Below are 19,686 nucleotides of genomic sequence, written 5' to 3' on the forward strand. Positions count from 1 at the left end.
CATCAAAATAATAGGTGCAGGTTCTGTAACAGTGAACACCAAGTCAGATTTTTATTAAAATGACCCTGAACAACACCCTGAAGACACATACCTGAACAAGCAGTGGTAAAGTGATTAGAGAGGTAAGAGAGTACCAGGCATTAATGACTCTAGAAAAATATTTGAATAGAAGCAGAAGAAACCCTTAGAATTGATCAAGACACAGGATGTACAAAGAACAACGCAAATTACACACCACTTGCCCATACTTTCTGGTCCCAGAATGTGAAGGCTGTCTGGCAGTCACTGGGCCATGTCACCGGTGTACAGCCCGCATGGCTTCTGAGGTAGTTTCTTGTTTGCTTTTCAAGCCCAGTCTTGTTTCAGATCTGAAGGGTATACCTGTTCCTCTCTGCAGGGCAGGAGGCAGCTCAACTGAAAAAGCAGCAGGCTGAAACACCAGCAAATGAAGTAGACCAATGACCCTAGTTTTGCCACCAAGCAGAGAAGTTGTGGAGGGGAAAGGGAAGTTCAAAGTTTGTACATTCCAGTTGAGAAACTGAAGCTAATTGAGTAGAAAACAAATAAACAAAATCTGCGTTACACCAATTTAAAGCATAAAGGTGAAAAGCACTGATTCTACTTCAAAACAGACCATGAAAAGTTAGAGTTCAGAAGGCACAGCAGTAAGTAATCCATGAACCGATGGTCAGGCTAGGCCATACATGAAAGCATACTTGCTCACTCCCGTACAGTACCATGGGCTCTTTTTTAAAAAAAAAAAACAGCCATGGGCATCCTTCTCTAACTGAAACTGGCCTGTAAGTAAGTAGTATGCCAAAAGTCAGGACTAAAGTGTCTGAGGCTGAGCATCCAAAATGTGAAGCATCTGTGATTCATTTAATTCTTCTGAAAATGTGCGTCATAGTCCATAAAATAATTGCACTTTCATATATTTGCTGGTTCCTTTCAAGCTGTCTCCATGTTTACTACTAAACTTTATACTGAAATAGTTATCTTTCTACCTGCTTTTTCAAGGAGAGATGAAGCAAGCTTCTGTCCATTCCTGCCATGGCACAGCTGGAAATGAGATATTTAGAAAGCCAGCAACTCATACACCATCAATGCGAGAGTGTTGCTACAGTCTGCAGCTCTATACCCCCGGCTTTCCTTCGCACTTTTTTTTCCTTCAGAATTTGGCAAGAAAGGTTATTTAAAAACCAATCTACATCTTGATAATCTTCAGGCCACCGCAAATATCGACCCCTTTGTAAAAAGTTTCGAATTGGTTTGTGTTTCATCAGTTGATATTGAGAAAGTGACCCAACCACAACCATAATGAGGACATCTTTCAGGTCACAAAAGTACCTGCTCTGGGCAAAATTAAAGGCTTCCACACACCACCCATCTTTGAGAAACTGCCTGGTCACAATGCAAATTGTTTTCCTGCTGTTCCAAATGGCATCACGAATATTGTTGATATGTTCTTCCCCAGGCAAGAAATCTCTTTCCTCAAAGCACAAGGTAAATCTGTTTTTATCAAAATACTGTGAATCCAGGTGCTTTAGCAAAGAATTCTGGACCCACTGAAAGTCATTTTTGCTGTAGCACAAATACGCATCATATCTGTATTCACTTTTATCTGCTACTTGTGGATGGCTGTCTGTCATTTTTTTGGTGATAGTTTTATACCAGACAAAACAAATCCCCCGATAGCGAGTAAAAATGATGACTGCCATCAGAAACATTAGAAGAGTGACGGAGGTGAAGATGAATACTGAGAACCTGAGTGTCTGCTGGAGTTCATCTTCACTGCAGCCATCATATGTCAGAGATGACAGTGGTACCCCTGCAAATGCAGGTGGGTATACACAGTACCTGTCAGGTTGTGAGCCAGCTAGGGTTACATTAGTTTCGTTTAGCCACACTAATAGGCTCTTTAAAGTACAATCACAGACATAGTTGTTATGTGTTATATCCAGAATACTCAAAGTCATAAAGACTTCAGGCTCAGGGGAAAAAAGCTGGTTTCCGGATAAGTTTAGGTTTGTCAGGCTTTGTGGAAAAAGCCCAAGAGAAAGATGAGACAATAGGTTTGAAGCTAGATTAAGTCTTTTTAGCGATGTTAAACCTCTAAAAATCTCCTGTGGAAGAGCACTAAGGTAGTTATTATTCAGATGTAGAACCTGAAGTTTGGACAGTGCCCTGAACACATCCAAACATAAATCTCTCTCCCACACAAGCTGTAACATATTTTCGCCTAGATCCATATAGATTAACTGATTGTTTTCTATAACATTATGATGCTTCACACAGTAAGAAAAGCGATTCTGTTTTAAGAAGATATACTGCATATCTGGAACTTGGAAAAGAATATACAGGTCACCGAGGTTTGCCAACCAATTTCTTTCTAATTCAAGGTGTGTTGCTGCTATTGCTGTGCCAGCTACAGACATTAGCTTATTGTCACCTAAAAAGGCAGAGGTCAGGTGTGGAAAGGAAGGGAGTTTTTTAATGGCATTGTCTCGAAGATCAATTATTTTTAGACTTACTAAGTTACTGAATGATTTTTCACCAATCATCCCAATATGATTTTGCTGTAAATCAATATACGTTACACTATGTAGACCCTCAAAAGTATAATCGTACAACTCACCTAAAAGATTACTTGAGAGATTGAGAGTTTTTAGGTTTCGCAAGCCAAAAAATGCTTGCCTTTGGATTTGATTTATCTTGTTTTTGAAAAGGTTCAGCAATTCCAGATTACCAAGGCTTTGAAAGATTAAAGAATTGAGAGAGAAAATGTAACCAATTGAAATATCAAGGAAAAGAAGATCACTTCTTCCTAATCCTGCAAATGTATCATTATCTGGATTTTTTAAGTTATTAAAGCCAAATCCCGAGCCCATTGTATGAGAGCTAAATATTAAAGAACCAATTTGAGTCCCCTTAATGGCTGTACAGAAATATTGGACTTTTTCTGTGCTCCACCCATTGCCACTAAGGTCTAGTGAGTTAAACGTAATATTTCTGAAAGGATTTGGGCATTTCGCCCAGGCCATTTCGTCTGTCTTGTACAAATTATTAGAGCTGAGGCTAAAAAATAAAAAGTGTTTTCCTCTGAAGCTGGTAAGATTGCTTTCACACAGGTTGGATATCTTGTTGAATTTCAGGTTCACACTTTTCAAGACTGTTAGATTATAAAATAAGGGATGAGGCTGAAGTTTTGTGATTTGGTTCCCTGAAAGATCCAATTCTTCTAACGAGGTCAAATCTTGAAAGTAATGTTCCTCCAGGATGGAATCTCCAAGGTAGTTCTGAAACAGACGGAGTACAGTCAGACTTGGCAAGCCCCCAAAAGCATCAAGATCCAGTTGAAGAATCCTATTGAATCCCAAGTCTAAGACACGAAGGTTTGGCAGGTTCCTGAAAGCTCCTTCTCCTATGGTAACAGGATAGACATACTGCATTCCAATTTCCAACAGCAACAAGTGCTCCAGCAGTGGAAAGGAAGTTGCAGTCACTTGTCTGATGTAGTTGAAAGTTAGCAAAAGCTTCACTGTATCCTTTGGCACAAGTGGAATATCTGTGAGGTTGCAGAAATAATATAGGGAGACTTGGGCTTCTGAATAACAGCTTCGAAATGCACATATATTACAAGCTAGTGATATTCCAAAGACAAGTACTAGCTGTTGATGTAACATCACGAATCTATGTGAAAAAAGTGAAAATAGTAAGCATTAATTCTGTAGTTGGCTATCTATGCAGTAAGTTGTAAAGCACGCTTTTAACAGTTGTAGAATAAAGGACTAATGTCACACTAAAAATTACTAGTGATTTGGGATTTATCCTTTCTCTGAAGTCTAACAGGCATCATCTGATAGACTGGCTGGTCAGAAGATGGGTCGCAAGGAGATTGCGAGCACATCCTACGATCTGAAAAGTAACCCTCCTTTATGTACCTTAAGGGCCACACCAAAACCCCACTAGGAAGTGTGAAAATCTTGGCCTAGCTATTTAATTTTTGTCATGGAACTGATAGTGCTGTGTATTAGCTTAATTCCTTAATCAGTTATCCAAACAGGTATAAGCAAAGAGGTTTAAAAGTGCAGTCATCCAGTCACCTCAACAGAGCGGGCCAGCACTGCTCTTTCCCTGAGCGCTCTCCTTGCGAGGGCAATCAGGCTACTCGGAATTCAGATTGCTGTCACACAGAAGTGCTTAACAGCCACGAATTTTTAAAAGGGGGACCTCTTTTGGGGCTCCTTGAGCCTCAGATTAACCCTGCAATGTGAAATTGTTCTTGAAAGGGTTGTAAAAAAAGTTTTGAAACTACAGGTAGGAACAAGGCTAACAGTGAAGGAAAGGAAAAAATGCAGTAGCCTGAAACTGTGCTGCAAGATTTCATGTTTATGAAATACTACAGTTTTTCATAAAAAAACCCTACAGTTCCTGAACTGTAAATTCTGAAGTTATACAAAAAGGTGCATAACATAATTTACACAGCTGACTGATTAATTGATTAATTAATTTATTAATTTAGTCCCACTCTGGATTTTCCTCGCATTATGCCATGTCTGCCTGTCTCTCTCTTTATCGGAGAAAAAAACATCTTCAAAGCAAGGAAGGTCTTTTTTATTGAGCACAGTAAAGAACAGAGCAAACTGTTAGCCCTAAAGTGGTAGGTTGTGTACTGTAGTTTAAAAAAACCAAAACTTCTAACTAAGATTGCAACCACCTGCCTCTGCTTTTAAAAAAGAATTTATTGAAATGAAATGACAACCCAGTGGAAGAATTTTTGTGACCTTCAGCACAATCTGCTTAAAAATTAGTAAGTGTAAATCCTTGTGGAACCAAACCCCAATGGCCATCTAATGTCTGCAAAGTAAATCTACTTCAGAGAGGAAAGAAGTTGGGCTTTGAGCCAGTAATTAAAAAGAGGTAAACCCTGCTAATTATTATTATGATTTGAGAACAATGCTTCTTTAAAGCACAAGTACAAAATTCTACGCAGAATATTGCACATGAACTAAAATGATCTTATTCTTGTTGCCATCATACAAAGTGATTTCTGGGAAATGAAAAAGTATGTCAGTAGAAACCACTATGATATTTCCATTGCAAATACCAAGTGAAAGAGCTAGCCATTTTTTAGAGACTATCTGCTAAATACGAAGTACAAGGAAATTACGGTACCATCGAATCTCATAACTGACACAATCTCACTGTACCTAACATTTCTGGTGAAGTTCTCAAAGTCATCTGATTATACTAAAACCTTATAACAACTGTGACTGCTAGAGTGAATCTGCAAATTTCCACCCTAGAGGCTCAAACACCAAGTGGGAAACACACATACCTTGCAACTTCAAATACTAATCTTGCCATTTTTAAAGACAATTTCATGTTTTTGGGACAGGATCTGTTTCTTGAAAGTAAAAGACATTATGAATATAGGACAGAGTGCTCAATTCTGAAGTCCTGGCATTCAAATCTCATTCACATTTTGTCTTACTAGGAGATTTAGGGTGTGCTGCAAAGAAAAGCAAATTGCAGGCAGTGAGTATCAAAAGAGATTTTAACTGCATCTATGTGAAATAATTCCTAGTACAAGAAAATAATTGTGTATTCTACCCTCTTTTTTTGACCTAGCATGCACTGTTAGAAGGGGACATTATAAACAGTACACTCTATAATGTTTGTCTTTGTGACTACAAAATTAGGTTATTAATAAATAATGAATAGTCATTAATAATAATAAATTTGTAGGTTATTAAAAAAGACACAACTAAATATACAGCAGGTCATTCAAGATCTTGTTTACTTTTTACTGGTCTCTCTGCTTGAACCATAAAAAACCCCACCAAGTTTCCCTTTTATTATTTGTTAACTATTACAATGGTTCTTGTTGACACCATATTTAGCACAAATAGTTTTAAACTACATTTATCTTTCAGACGTTTACATTTCCATTCCTTGTATTTGCCCAAATGCTATGGCTGGTTTTTAAAGTCTGGGCAAAATCACAGCACCACCAAAAGCAGTGACAAATGAAAAGTACTTTGGAAGTCAAAATTTAAGAGACGTATATCAACTTACCATAAGAAAAAGCTCAAAATGTTTAGAGTGGAAGAATTAGAATACGTTGTTGTTTTTACATTTAAAAATATAGTTTTATTTTTATTGTAAGAAAATGGTGAAATATTTCTAGCCACCTTTGCTTTTACACTTATCTGCTTTTCCTCATTCTTGTAAGTTAAAGAAGTCTCTAACAGTCGTTTAACAGTTGTTATGCTCTACCTCCACTCTGGCTTGGTGACAAGGAAGACTTCATTTGTAAACTCCTTGTTCCCCCAACTTTTTCTGCACTAAGTTACAACCTTCTCCCACGAATCTTGGCCCTCTATGAGCAGGAGGAGGATGCTGGCAGTAAGTAATGTCTCTTACCGCTCTCATGAGGACAGCAAAGATTTTTAATTTAACAGAATGCCTCCACGTAGCATTTTATACAGCCCTTCACCATTGTACATTAGCACCTAAAACGTTTTGGGAAGAATATTCTTACCACAAAATGATGATCATCCCATTCCGTTCCGTGCCTGTGCATGGACATGGAGATGAAGGGATATGTAAATGCTTCATTCGTTATTGAAAACTGGAGCAATGAAGTCTAGTGAACCAGAGCTCAGAATGTGAGATTTTGTTTCCTTCTACTGCGTTCATGTCAGAAGGGGTGAGTGATAAAGGGAAGGGGAAAAGTAAGAATGAGAGGAAAAATACAGCAAATGCTTTTGGGGTGGAAAGGCCTAAGCAGGGTATGTTTCTGAGCAATGGGAACTTTTACAATGCAGGGTGGATATTCTGCCTAGATCTAAAGGCAGCAAGTGAGCGCATACAGAATGCAAATACTCTAGATCTGGTCTCAGCCACCTCAGGAATTGTGCGTCTGGATCAAGGAAGGCTGATGCAGATCCTTTGAGTCATCTGGAACTGACCTACGCTATTGTACTAACTTTTTATAAAACTCAGTTTTGTTAATTTGGTTTTAAATCACCTAGAAACACCTTCACTAACACAGCAAAAAAGGAAGGGAACTGACAGCACCTGAGAGTGGATGTTGTAATAGTGCCTGTCCATCTCAGCAAAGCTGTGTACACCTTAGGACATCCACAGAGGCTGTCAGTAATGCAGGACCTGAAGTATAGCTGAAGGGGAGGACTAAGGCTGTCTCCTTGTCGATGTACACAAGCCAGGAAAGAAGTTAGAGTGACAACTCTCCCATCGAGAGTTAAAAAGGATTCGCCATTCCCCTTTCCACACCCCCAATAAAAATGCACTGGTGTCTACATAAATAAAGAATGGGTTACATACATACCCGATTTTTGTCCTTGCTGATGGGTGAGAATATTTGATTGCTTTTTAAGAGAGTGGTCTGAAAGGAAAATTTTGGTCTTAGAAGTGCTTTTGTGCAGCATTCAGTAGCATGCTTATTCTCTTCAGCAGCCTCCCATGCTTCCGCCACATAACCCTAGGTCAAATATGAACCAGCACACGCCAATGGCAGTGAACAAACATGTACTGTATGTGCTTACCAAAATGAGCAGCTGGCCTAAATGGTTCTCAGTTATCAGACATAGGTTTTGGGGAACCAAGCAGCAGAAGTGCTGGCTTATCTGGGTGGACTCCAGAGAAGACCACTCTGATATAATCATCAATAAGATTTACTGAGTTTAAAAATCTTTTCAATAACCTATTGCAGTGATCATGATATCCTCCTAAGGAGTTTTTTTCTAGATGATGTCTCGGTCAGCCAGTGGAATTGTGTGTCCACCACAAGCACAGATTTCTTGAAATAATTCCAGAAAGATGAAGTCCTGTGATCAAGAATACTGGTCATTTAGGTGTTTGGGATGTGGTTGATGGATAAAAAGGTAAAGACAGAGGTAAAGCTGGTAAATTTTTCATTATCTGCACAAAAAAAAAAAAGTAAATTTTTTGCTCATGCTGATTTTCACAGAAACATCCAGGCCATTTTCTGGAGGTCACTGAATCACACATCAGTAGAGTATATATATAAGAAAGGTAGCAGTATCTTTTGATGAGTGTATGGGAATCTCATCTCTAATGGCCGCAAGCCTGCTTTAGGATTAAGGGATAAACGTTAATCCTATTGCCAAGTTGGAAGGCTTTTTTTCCCTTTAGCTCCATAGCTAAGGGTCTTGCTGTTTGGACAGCAAGATGTGAGAGCTCACTTGGAGCCTGCACAAGTGCTGCTGTTACACTGATGTCTTTCTGTGAAACACCATTAGTTGTCACAGGTAGCACAGAAGCTCCCCAGACAAAGGGAAGAAAGAAAGATAGGATTAAACAACTTCACAGTGTATTTCTTGCCTGTAATATCAACGCATAGAGGATAGTGCTCTTTTCTCCCCTCTATACCCAAAAACATTAGGCACCGAAGAGAAAAAGACCCTTATTATTTTTTCCAGAGTGAGATGGGTTTGTGTGAAAAATTACACTGATTTACCTTAAAATTTGATATGCACACTGCTTTCATCATCAGTGTACAACTTTTCTTGTGAATGTTTTGAAAATATATTTTGACCAACTTGTACATGTATATGTCCAGAGTCCAGCTAACTGAACAGAGACTGTTTTATATTCATCTAACTTAAACTACACTGAGTTTGCAGCACTGTTTATGAATAAGTTTCTAGACAGACTGGTGCCACACTTCTGCTTTCTGGCAAATTCTAAGATTTAAAATAATTCTCTGGTTTCAAATCTAATCAGCAATAGATGTTTCTGTGTAGAAAATCATACAATTTCAATGTTTTACTTCTAATTATGAGATACTAATATAAATACATTCTTGCCAACTTCTGTCCCTCTCATGTTCAGCAGAGTAGCTGTCCTGTCTGATAGGGATGGACAAAGTTTACAGTTGTGATATAATGAATTAGGGGTCCTGCCCACATACAGATTCTGAATTCTGCTTGAAGTAGTTATGCTCTTAATATGAAATTGTTCTGGCATACTGTGCCTGTACATGGCATCCAACATTACTGATAAAGGTTGCAGGATGTCTTTCCCAGACCAGAAATAACAGACAGTTGTTAAATCCTTTTGGGACAAGGGATTAACCAATTCCTAAAGGAGCTAGTTAACCCCAGATCTTTCTGCCAGAAGCTGTCAAAGCGCAGCACTCACAAACAGTATCAGTAAAGAAATCAGCTGCAGGTACAAAGCACACGGGCATGAAAGACCCACTGGGAAAGGAAAACAATAAACAGGAGGAGTTTGGAACCTTTGGGTAAGTGAGGACATTTTTGCTTAGTTCCAGATTAAGCCTGACTCAGTATAGATAATCTCAGCTAGGAGGACTCTGAAATTTCAAAGGCCTCTTGATTCAGTACACAAGTTCTGGAATAAGAATCCAACCAAAGTCAAAGAAATCCTTTCTTTCTTCTCCCCTCCTTCCTCTTTCAAACCCAGTTTACTTTTGAGAAAAAATGGTAGGAAAATGTTCATGTCCTGATAGTATTAAAGTTTAAATACCTGATCTTTGTACATCTTTAACTGTTCTTTGGCCATGTTGCATAAAAGGTGCTTGGAACAGCTCTGGGAAAGGGGTTATGGTAGATCGAACAGTCTATTACTACTCAGCCATGCTGACAGGACAAAGCTGAGCTGTAAGATACAGTGAAACACACATACTGCTTGTTGGCAATTAGGGCTGAAATGGTCTCTCACAGTTTAGCAGTGTGGGGCAGCTCAGCCAACCCAAAGTGCTGCAGGAGCCTGTGCAAGACTCTACTCCTGACCTGAGACTTGATATGTCAATGAATGATCTCAGTTCCCATCTCCATCTTCTTTTCTTCAGTCTCTTTCTCTTTTCTTCAGTCCCTTTCTCTTTTCACTGTATTTTGGCTTAGGCATGGACCAAGTGCACCGCCATATAAAGGGGGTTTAACTCCTACATTAATATGACCTACCACATCTGTCCTCTTTCCACATTGCTGTTTAGTCTGCATGTAAAGACAAGACTTAAGTTATCTGCCTGGGGAATTCTGGATGTTAGCTGCCCAGTCAGAAAAGTAACCCCTGATCAAAGGTTCAGAATGAAGACTAGAAGGCTTGCACAAACCTAACACAGCGCATGCACAATTACGTGCCCTATCCCTGGTACATGGCTAGTGCAGCTCCTCTCTTATTTGGATTGCATTGACCCTCCTGTGGAAACACCCAAACAGAATGAAGCAAACTTGGGGGGGGGGGGGAAGAGGAAAATAAGAAGCAAACCCAACTGCAAATGATGGAAACTTGTCTCTCTTGTTTATATGTCACGAGGCTGAGACTTCCTCTAAAGTACCTAAGAACAGTTGGGCTGGTTACCTATGACTTTCAAGTTTTCTGAGAATAAATCAAAGCTATTGAGGCTAGAGGCTGTAACTTTGGAAACTGGTACCTCAAAGTGGAAGGAGATGCTAAAAGAAGAGCTGAGGAGTTACCTATAGTTCTCCAATTCTGCAAAACAAGGTGGAATACTGATTGGATGCAACATTATACCAGAGGCATGTACTGACAAAGGGAAATAGAGGTTATAACATCAGTTGCTAATTCTGTACTCAACGCTGGGCTTTAAAGATGAAGTCTGGTTATGGATTTTAGCTAAACTAGCATTTTGGATTAAAGGAGCAAAATTAAGCAAGCAATGTTCTACTCCGAAATAATTCAAGGAGTTTATCTTCCAGCCCCTGCTCAGCAAAAAATCCTCACAGCTCTTGCATTCTTGTTTGCACAGCCAAGCTTCTGCAGGAGAGATACAAGGTACCGTCACCTAACATACTCACATGCATATAGCCTTGTAGTTAAAGCAGTTTCCTTGAGTGAGAACCAGACTGAAGCTTCTCAGACTGAGGAAGGCTAAGTACTCAGGTCTTCCACTTCCTTTAATGGTCTAACTGGGTCATAATATCAGAGACCTCTCCTTTCCTTGGCTAAAGTCTGAAAGAAAATGTCTGTGGTTAGTATGCCCAGCACTAGATTCAAAGCTGCAGCTCTGCTAGAACTGCTCCATGCAGGGTGCCCCCCCAAGGCCTGCTTGGCAATGTGTTTTTCATATTGATCTCTGCAACACCTGCAATCACTGTGCAAGGGTCCTCACCCTGGGGTCCTCCTGTGGAATGGCTTACATGTACTTGGAGCAGCAGCAGAAATAGTGGTGCCATGTGGGTTTATGACTGAAGGAAGGGCCTTTTGGATCAGATTTTGGGGACTTTGCTGCCTAAAATCTGCTGAAATTCACCTGAATAGGCAAATATGTCTCAGTCTCCTTCTTCAATTCTCGGGTTCCTTCCTGCCATCCAAATGAAAGTCTCCCTCTTCAGTTTTCCCTATATATTCATGTCACAATTCTGTAGGGAATTGAGAGTCGTTCTACTTACTGGAGAAAGTGCAGAACAAATAAAATATTGTAGTCTAATACCCTAATATTATTACTCTTTTCTTCACTCATGGCAACAATTATAGGCATCTTTCCCAGAGGCTAGTGATACACACTGACTGAGAAGGACTATTTGTATTTGGCGCTTGGCAAAATTTCTCAGAAAACAACTCAAAGACCTCCAAAGAGCACCCTTTTTCTTTTAATTTAACAGAAAGCCTACTGACAAGAAGTTTGTTTGTAACATTCATCTAGGCCATAAAAAAGATCTTGAAAGATATATCACAAACAGTAAGCCTTTGTTCTTAGACTGGCCAGATAAAGGCCAACTGCTATTGTGAAAATTTTTATAGCTGCTGTTATCTGAGTAGATCAAGTGTACTTACTGAAACAAAAATAAAGCTCCAAGCTTTTGCCCAGGCTCTAAGCCATCATAATATATGCATTTGTGCTCATAAAAAGCTATGCAGTGTAAACACACTTTTCTTCATGGGGCCCCTCTAGCCAATTAATTCACCAGATGATTAATGAATGTGCCCCTTCCCACCCCCTCAGCGTCTCCCTTAAGTTGCTTGAATGCTGAACTCAAATACAGTATTTTCCCACTTAAAATCAGGAAGCATGTTATAAGGAGAGTATTGTGACAGTTCCTATCATTGATGGGGAAAACCTAATACAATAAGGCATTTAATGACCTGACAGTGCAGAAGGACTATAAAAAACAGCCACCAGTTTGGGTAATCAGAAGCTACCTATGGGATGTAATGATCTAGTTCCTGCGCATCATCTAGGTTTGTTTGTTTGTATTTATTTATTTGTTTTGATATCCTCTCAGATTATATGGTGAAATGTGGGCACACAAAGACAGTGTGATTCCTCTATTCTTATTATAACAGTTCTTTGAAAGAAAGCAGTCTCCAGAAGGATGGAAAAATAAACATGAAAGTATAGACTGAAACATGCTCTGGGCTATTTTTCTGGGGCTCAGGAGTAAACTGGATAGGCACAGGGAAGTGCTATCTCCAGACTGCAGCCCCAGGCCCCCGCTCAGTTGTTTTTAGCGGCTAACACTGTTTCAAGTGTCTCCCTCCTGAGCAGAGCCAGCCTGCTCTTCTCCCTGCCTGAGCAGCCAGCTGGGCTGATTGTTCCAACGAAGCACCCCAGTGCTGGGCACTGGTCTGTCTGCCAGCATCGGGCAGCCCAGGCTCCTCTCCCCCTGTGGGGATGATGAACACAGAGCGAGCCTCAGCCAGCCTTGAGAGGATGACCAAAAAGGCTTCTTATGCTCTTCCAGGTCCTAAGGAAATGAACTTCTCCAGGCTTCAGTGAGGACAGTTGAAGATTCCTGGTTTTGTTTTGTTTGTTTTTTTTTTCAACTGGGTGCTACAGTTGTTTCCCAGCAGGAATGCTCGTTCAAAGTGCACAAACCACCCATGGGCAGTTCACAGTCAACCACTCAGGTATTCTTGCCTCACACCCTGAATCCATGTTGACTTTTCTTTTTCTTTGAAAACTGTCATGTGATAACTCCCTGGTCTAGAGTAGAAGCCACTCCAAGGAAGTAGCATTTCCCTCCTGTTAGTTTCCCTTCCCTCTTAGCTATCATTTTGGACTGTGTTTTTCACAAATTGGATTTAGCCCAGGGACAAAATGTCCCTCTTTTTGCTCACAGGATAATTAGAAGCAGCCAGGATTAAAACTCTCACCTGGAAAAGATCAAAGTGATAACAGGAAAGGACTGTCAAGAATGACAGCTGAGTTTTTAACTTACAGGAGGCCAGCTTTCACAGATGGGACAGAAATTCTTGAGGAAAGAGCAGCCAGTGGAGAAGCAGCATTCAGACTGTTAACTCCCAGCGTCACAAGCACGGCTCTGTACAGCCCTACCTGCAAAGATAACCTTTTTGTAAAGCTCATCAGCATTGTCATGCCTGTGAAATAGTGGTCAGGCATAAGACAGCAGCCAGTGGTTCTGTAGGCGAAGTCAGCAAAGATGACTATATGCTAGCCAGAGGGGAAGTGGCATGGTTGCCACACCTGTGCTCCTGGGACCCAATCTGGGCACGTTATTTATTTATTAACTATTAAAAGAGTATGGAGACAGGTACCTAAATATGTGGAGCCAAATGGAACAACTGATAATAAAGATGTTTGCTTTTGCAAGTATGTTTTTTGCACATACTTTTTAAAAAAGCAATCAAAATATAACAAGCTACAAATGTCCTGTGACAAAAGGACCATAAATATAGTACAAAAGAGAGACAGGCAGCCAATCTGCCCAGCATTTAAGTGAAGTTAGAAACCTGCTCCACTCTTTCCTGGAATGGAGTTGTTGAAAGGATACCTTCTGAATTTCTTTGAAATAGGCTTTAGATCAGGATAAATTTGAGTTAGCTCTTAACTTGGTGGTGGAGGAGAAAAATGTGAAAATTACGCTCACAAGTATAGCTGACATAACTTTGTACTGTAGAATCTGTGGTGCAAAGGGGACTTAAGTGAAGAAGGTGGAAAAGTAGCTAGTAGCCTTTCTGAAACAGTTCCTGTGTGAGGCTGTTGGTGAGTTAGCAATTTCATTGATTCACAGTATGGCAGTAGAGTCCTAGGGCTCACCTGCATACATATTCCAGGTCAAGTGCTTATCTACTGATTGTCCTTATACAAAATGGTCCCAGCTCAACCAAGAAGAACAGCTGTCACACAGGGCTAACCTGTATGAAAGGCATTTAGAGTGAAAGTAGGAGACCAAATTATACACTCCATGCAGTGCATGTAGAAAGATGTTCACCTGATTTCTGCATCCATAAAAGACGTGCAGTCTGACACCTATGGCCTGCCAAAACACAAATCCCCATGCAAGTTGTATTTTAAATTCTGTCCCTACCCAGCTCTTTCTGGAGAGAAAGCTAGCAATGTCTCCACTTAGCACATTAATCTATTATGTAAAACAGCTACACTCAACTGTTTTCTGCACAATGCAATACCAAACCCTTTTTATCTCACATTAATCGTGGAATCATTGGTTATTTTGGACTGGAGGCACTCTCCTCCTCTTCTGTTACAGCTCTCCCAAATGAGTGAATAACATTCAAGATTCACTAAATTGAAGACATGTTTCAGCCTAATGAGGGGTTGGGGGATGCTTTGTATGTGGGCCAAGGGAGGGGAGGGAGGAGATCTGCTCTAAGCAGTTTCCATATTCTGACTACACACATGTTCAACCCAGAAACCATCCTTAGAGAACAGCTTGGAGGCCCTTCTTGCCCTCCCCTCTAGTTCCTGCCCCTTACCATCTCCATCAACTTCTAGAAGTTCTTGCACAATGACACAGCTTCCAAAGGAAGCTGAAGAGTGCCAGAAAGAGCCTGTTGACAATGAGGAGGAAGACGTATGTCTCATTTGCCCTCAGGCAGATGATGGAATTGCATGAACTCTCCCATGACTTGGGTGAATGCTCCTAGCCATAAGCCACTGAATTAAAGGCATACTGGAACAGTTCACTGCTCCATCTTAAAACAAAGCAACAGCCACTGCTGCGTTTTGGGCTGGGTCTGAGCTAGAAGCATGCCTCCATCAAAACACCATGTCAGCAGATGCTGACTAATCAGCTTTGTCAGACCAAGGCATTGCTGGCTGTCTGCTGACACCAAATGTTTTGTGCTCGAATACTGAAGTGAGGGCTGGGCTCCGTGCTGACATCCAGCAGGCTCTACTCTTCCAAGATCAGGTGGAGGTGAGGCTGCGCCTCATCAAGTCCTACCTCAGATGCCTTCCTGCCTTTTAGGAACTTTATACCCTACGTATCTATTTTTTCCCCTTAAAATGAGTGTAACAATCCCCGTCTGCCCAGGAAAAAAAAGGAATGCCGAATAACATACTGTTTTGAAAAATGTGAAGTGGAACTCAGGTACCAAAAAATTCTCCTGAGGCTGGATAACACGTTTTATTTCTTAGTGCCTCAAGGAGGGAAGGCAGAGGGTGGAAGCTTGACACTCGGACAACGGTGGGCTGCGAAGGACCTGGATAAGGCTACTGCATTCTTCCCGCCTGCTGGTCCGCCCCATCGGCACCCGGTCGCCGCCCGCGGCCTGGCCGCAGCAAGACCCCCCCGAGCCGGAGGCCGGCATCCGGCTCACGCCGCCCACGCTCACCTCCGCCGGCCAGGCCCGCGCCGCTGCCGTCGCCGCCACTACCGCCGCCGCCGCCGCCCGGGCCTGCGGCCACCCCGCCCCCAGGGCGGAGCGGCGCGGCCGTTAACGGAAACGCGGAGCTCAGGGGGCCTGCCCCAACGGCCGCGCAGTGGGAACGGGCATAGCGCAGAGAGCAGCACCGGTGTTTGTCACCCTGCTCGCTTTCCCCCCTCACTCACACCAGCCGGCTGAAGTGAGAAAGCGTTTTCAAAAACTCAGCCTGTATGAAACGGTCGAGGTGTGGAGCGGTGTCAGGGAGGTTGTGGGCCCGGGCAGCAGCGGGGGTACCCCGGCTTTCCAGTTGAAGGAGCCCGCCTCAAAGAGAGCGGCTTTCACAGCGGCAGAAGACATGAAGAGTGCTTAAGCTGCGTACACCTGCAACGCAATGGTAGATGAAAGCCAGGACAATACTCAAGTGGGGTGCTGCGGGGGCTAAAGGATGAAGGAAAATGGTGGCTATTGGAATGGAAGAAAAATCTAAAAGATGAAGGGTAGACATGTAAAGGCAGCAATGAAGTGACACGGACAGGTAAATTCCCCATCAGAGTGGAAATCCTGCCTGGCTTTCTAAGACCAGCTGCTCAATGTCGAGAAGGGGTTAGGCAAGGGGAAACCAGGCTGAGGGGTGCAGCTGGGCTGCAGGAACCAGCTTTTACTGGCATTGCTCAATGTAAACGTTTTAATCCGTAGATGATCACACCGACTCTTCTCCTTATTGCAGCATGACCTTATTGCAACCTTCCAGTACCTAAAGGGGGCTTATAAGGAAGATGGGGACAGACTTTTTAGCAGGGCCTTTTGCAATAGGACAAGGAGTAATGGTTTTAAACTAAAAGAGCGTAGATTTAGACTAGACATAAGGAAGAAAATTTTCTCAGTGAGGGTACTGAAACACTGGCACAGGTTGCCCAGAGGGGTGGTAGATGCCCCATCCCTGGCAACATTCCAGGTCAGGTTGGATGGGGCTCTGAGCAATCTGATCTAGTTGAAGATGTCCCTGCTCACTGCAGGGGAGTTGGACTAGATCCCCTTTAAAGGTCCCTTCCAACCCAAGCGATTCTATGATTCTATGATCTCAGTCTAAACAATGTAAAAATCCGTGTTTGCTGGCTGCTTGGTGCTTGAGCTGTTTCTTCTGGTCTTTTGCAGGTGGAAAGAGCTGGCTCATCTCTGTCTCTTACCACAAGTATGGCTGACCCTCTGATGTATCCTTAGCCTGACCCAAGCTAACTGTAAGTGGCTGATCCTCTACTCACTTTCTTATCCTATTTCTAATGGTCATTGTATTCCATTTTCTACATTATCTTACGCTAAGTAGAATACTTAGGCTTACTAAAGAAGTTAAGATTGAATGATAGATTTGTAGCTGAAGTGATTTATTTGCTTGTTACTGTAATTCTTAAAGAGGAATCCAGGAATGAAAAGGGGGGTAAAAGAGAGGGCAGGGTAATTTTTATTTTAAAAAATTATAGTAATTTAAATGTTTATTTTCCATTTAAATACAATTTCTGGAAATTGATACTGTTTGAAAAAGTGGCCACTTCTGAGTTAACTCTAGCACACCTGTCGTGGTTTAGCCCCAGCTGGCAACTAAGCACCACGCAGCCGCTCGCTCACTCCCGCTTCCACAGTGGGACAGGGGAGAGAATTGGGAAAAACCTCGTGGGTTGAGATAAACATGGTTTAATAGGACAGAAAGAAAGAAGGGAACAACAATGATAATACCAACAAAGGAATGTACAAGAACAAGTGATGCCCAATACAGCGATTGCTCACCACCCAGTGATCGACAGCCCGTCCCCGAGCAGCGATTTCCGCCCCGCGGCCAACTCCAGTTTATGTACTGGGCATGACGTCGGATGGTAGGGAATATCTCTTTGGCCAGTCTGGGTCAGCTGTCCCGGCTGTGTCCCCTCCCAGCTTCCCGTGCACCCCCAGCCTGCTCGCTGGCAAGCCAGCACAAGAAGCTGGACTGTCCTTGACTGCTCAGCAACAACCCAAAACATCAGCACATTATCAACAGTTTCTCATCCCAAATCCAAAACTCAGTCTCACACTAGCTTCTGTGAAGAAAACCAGCTCTATCCTGGCTGAGACCAGGACAACACCGCTGCCTGGCCTTATCTGCAGCGGTGAGCTGGTGATTTAGTAACATTGGATGGGAGACATAGGTGCCTAAAACATTTGATCTACAATATACATCACGTAAACTGAAGCATGACCTAATCTGGACAGTTGGAAGTGCAGAACTGAGGGTTATGCCTTAAGATTCACCTATTAAATAAAACAAGACTCCACTCTCTTGGGGTTGCACAACTCTCAACCTCTTTTGGAATTAAATGCCTAAGGCAGCTCTTGCTCACAACTCCCAGCAAGTTGTAGCACCTATTCCTCCACTCAGTGGTCAGATAGCTTCTTCCAGACTCTTTCCCTTCCTAATAGGATCTGAACTCTACTTCTGTCCCTGATCATAGACTCATAGAATCGCTTGGGTTGGAAGGGACCTTTAAAGGGGATCTAGTCCACCCCCCCTGCAATGAGCAGGGACATCTGCAACTACATAAGGTTGCTCAGAGCCCCGTCCAGCCTGACCTTGAACGTTGCCAGGGATGGGGCATCTACCACCTCTCTGAGCAACCTGTGCCAGTGTTTCAGTACCCTCACTGAGAAAATTTTCTTCCTTATGTCTAGTCTAAATCTACGCTCTTTTAGTTTAAAACCATTACCCCTTGTCCTATTGCAAGAGGCCCTGCTAAAACGTCTGTCCCCATCTTTCTTAGAAGTCCTCTTTAAGTACTTGGAAGGCTGCAATAAGGTCTCCCCAGAGCCTTCTCTTCCCTAGGCTGAACAACCCCAACTCTCTCAGCCTGTCCTCACAGGAGAGGTGTTCCATTCCTCTGGTCATTTTTGTGGCCCTCTGGACCCGCTCCAAGAGGTCCATGTCTTTCTTGTGCTGAGGGCTCCAGAGCTGGACACAGGACTCCAGGTGGGGTCTCACCAGAGAGGAGCAGAGGGGCAGAATCCCCTCCTTCAACCTGCTGGCCACGCTGCTTTGGATGCAGTCCAGGATATGGTTGGCCTTCTAGGCTGCGAGCACACATGTTGCAGCTTGCTCATGTCCAGCTTTTTGTCCACCAGTACCCCCAAGTCCTTCTTGGTAGGGCTCCTCTCAATCCCTTCATCCCCCAGCCTGTATTGATACTGAGAGTTGCCCTGACCCAGGTGTAGGACCCTGCACTTGGCCTTGTTGAACATCATGAGGTTCACATGGGCCCATTCCTCAAGGTTGTCCAGGTCCCTCTGGATGGCATCCTGTCCATCAGGGATGTTGGACGCACCGCTCAGCTTGGTGTCATCTGCAAACTTGCTGAGGGTGCACTTGATCCCACTGTCAGATGATGTCCCCTGATGTTCCACCACAACATGAGGATATCTAGATAGGAAATTCTCACTCTTTCCTGCTTAAGATGTTCTGCTTTGTATGGAATCGATTGGGCCAGAGATGGCACCAAAGTGCCTGTCTTCATGCTAATCTGGGTTATGTACCTGTAATTACTGATACTTATGTCACTCCTGTATTAAGTACTTATAAGTGTAAGTAGCTCTCTGTATGCCTGTGATATATTCTACTTATGTTAAATCAGGCGAGAGATTACAACACACTTAGGCACTGAAACAATAGTTCTAAGGCCACTGAAGACAGGGCCTGTGTATCTGGAGAGAAGTGATTTTGCTAAATTTGGAATACTGTGTTTAAACAAAACACAGGGAATCGCACAAAGCCAAATAAACCAGTTTAGGAAAAGCCCTACAGAATTCTCTCAGGTCACATGGGATATTAGAGAAGTATCTGGAAGCACCCGTTGTTTTGGACAAATTTACAGTGTGAGGAACGGTTGTAATACTTATGCTCAAATATGTAATACTTATTTTCTGGTTGGTCCTGCTGCTGTCACTTGTAATTGAACAGATGGAACTGGATACCTGAAGTTCTGAATATTTTCAGGATTACTCCCAGCTATAATTAATAGGAAAAGACAGTAAGTCTCATTTCTACTGAGTCTGCCACCACAG

The 19,686-nt window shown here is 42.4% G+C and overlaps 1 protein-coding gene across 1 annotated transcript; it reads right to left on the bottom strand.

Annotated features, from left to right (window-relative positions):
* Positions 1–1,010: 1,010 nt before the first annotated feature.
* On the bottom strand, positions 1,011–3,690 carry TLR5 (toll like receptor 5). The gene has a single exon (XM_081997383.1). It carries the CDS (start codon positions 3,681–3,683, stop codon positions 1,101–1,103), a length of 2,583 nt encoding a protein of 860 aa, XP_081853509.1. The 5' UTR covers positions 3,684–3,690; the 3' UTR covers positions 1,011–1,100.
* Between the last annotated feature and the right edge of the window lie 15,996 nt (positions 3,691–19,686).

This window comes from Phaethon aethereus (genome assembly GCF_964289735.1).
Source record: "Phaethon aethereus genome assembly, chromosome: 3".
In the NCBI taxonomy this organism is placed as follows: Eukaryota; Metazoa; Chordata; class Aves; order Phaethontiformes; family Phaethontidae; genus Phaethon; species Phaethon aethereus.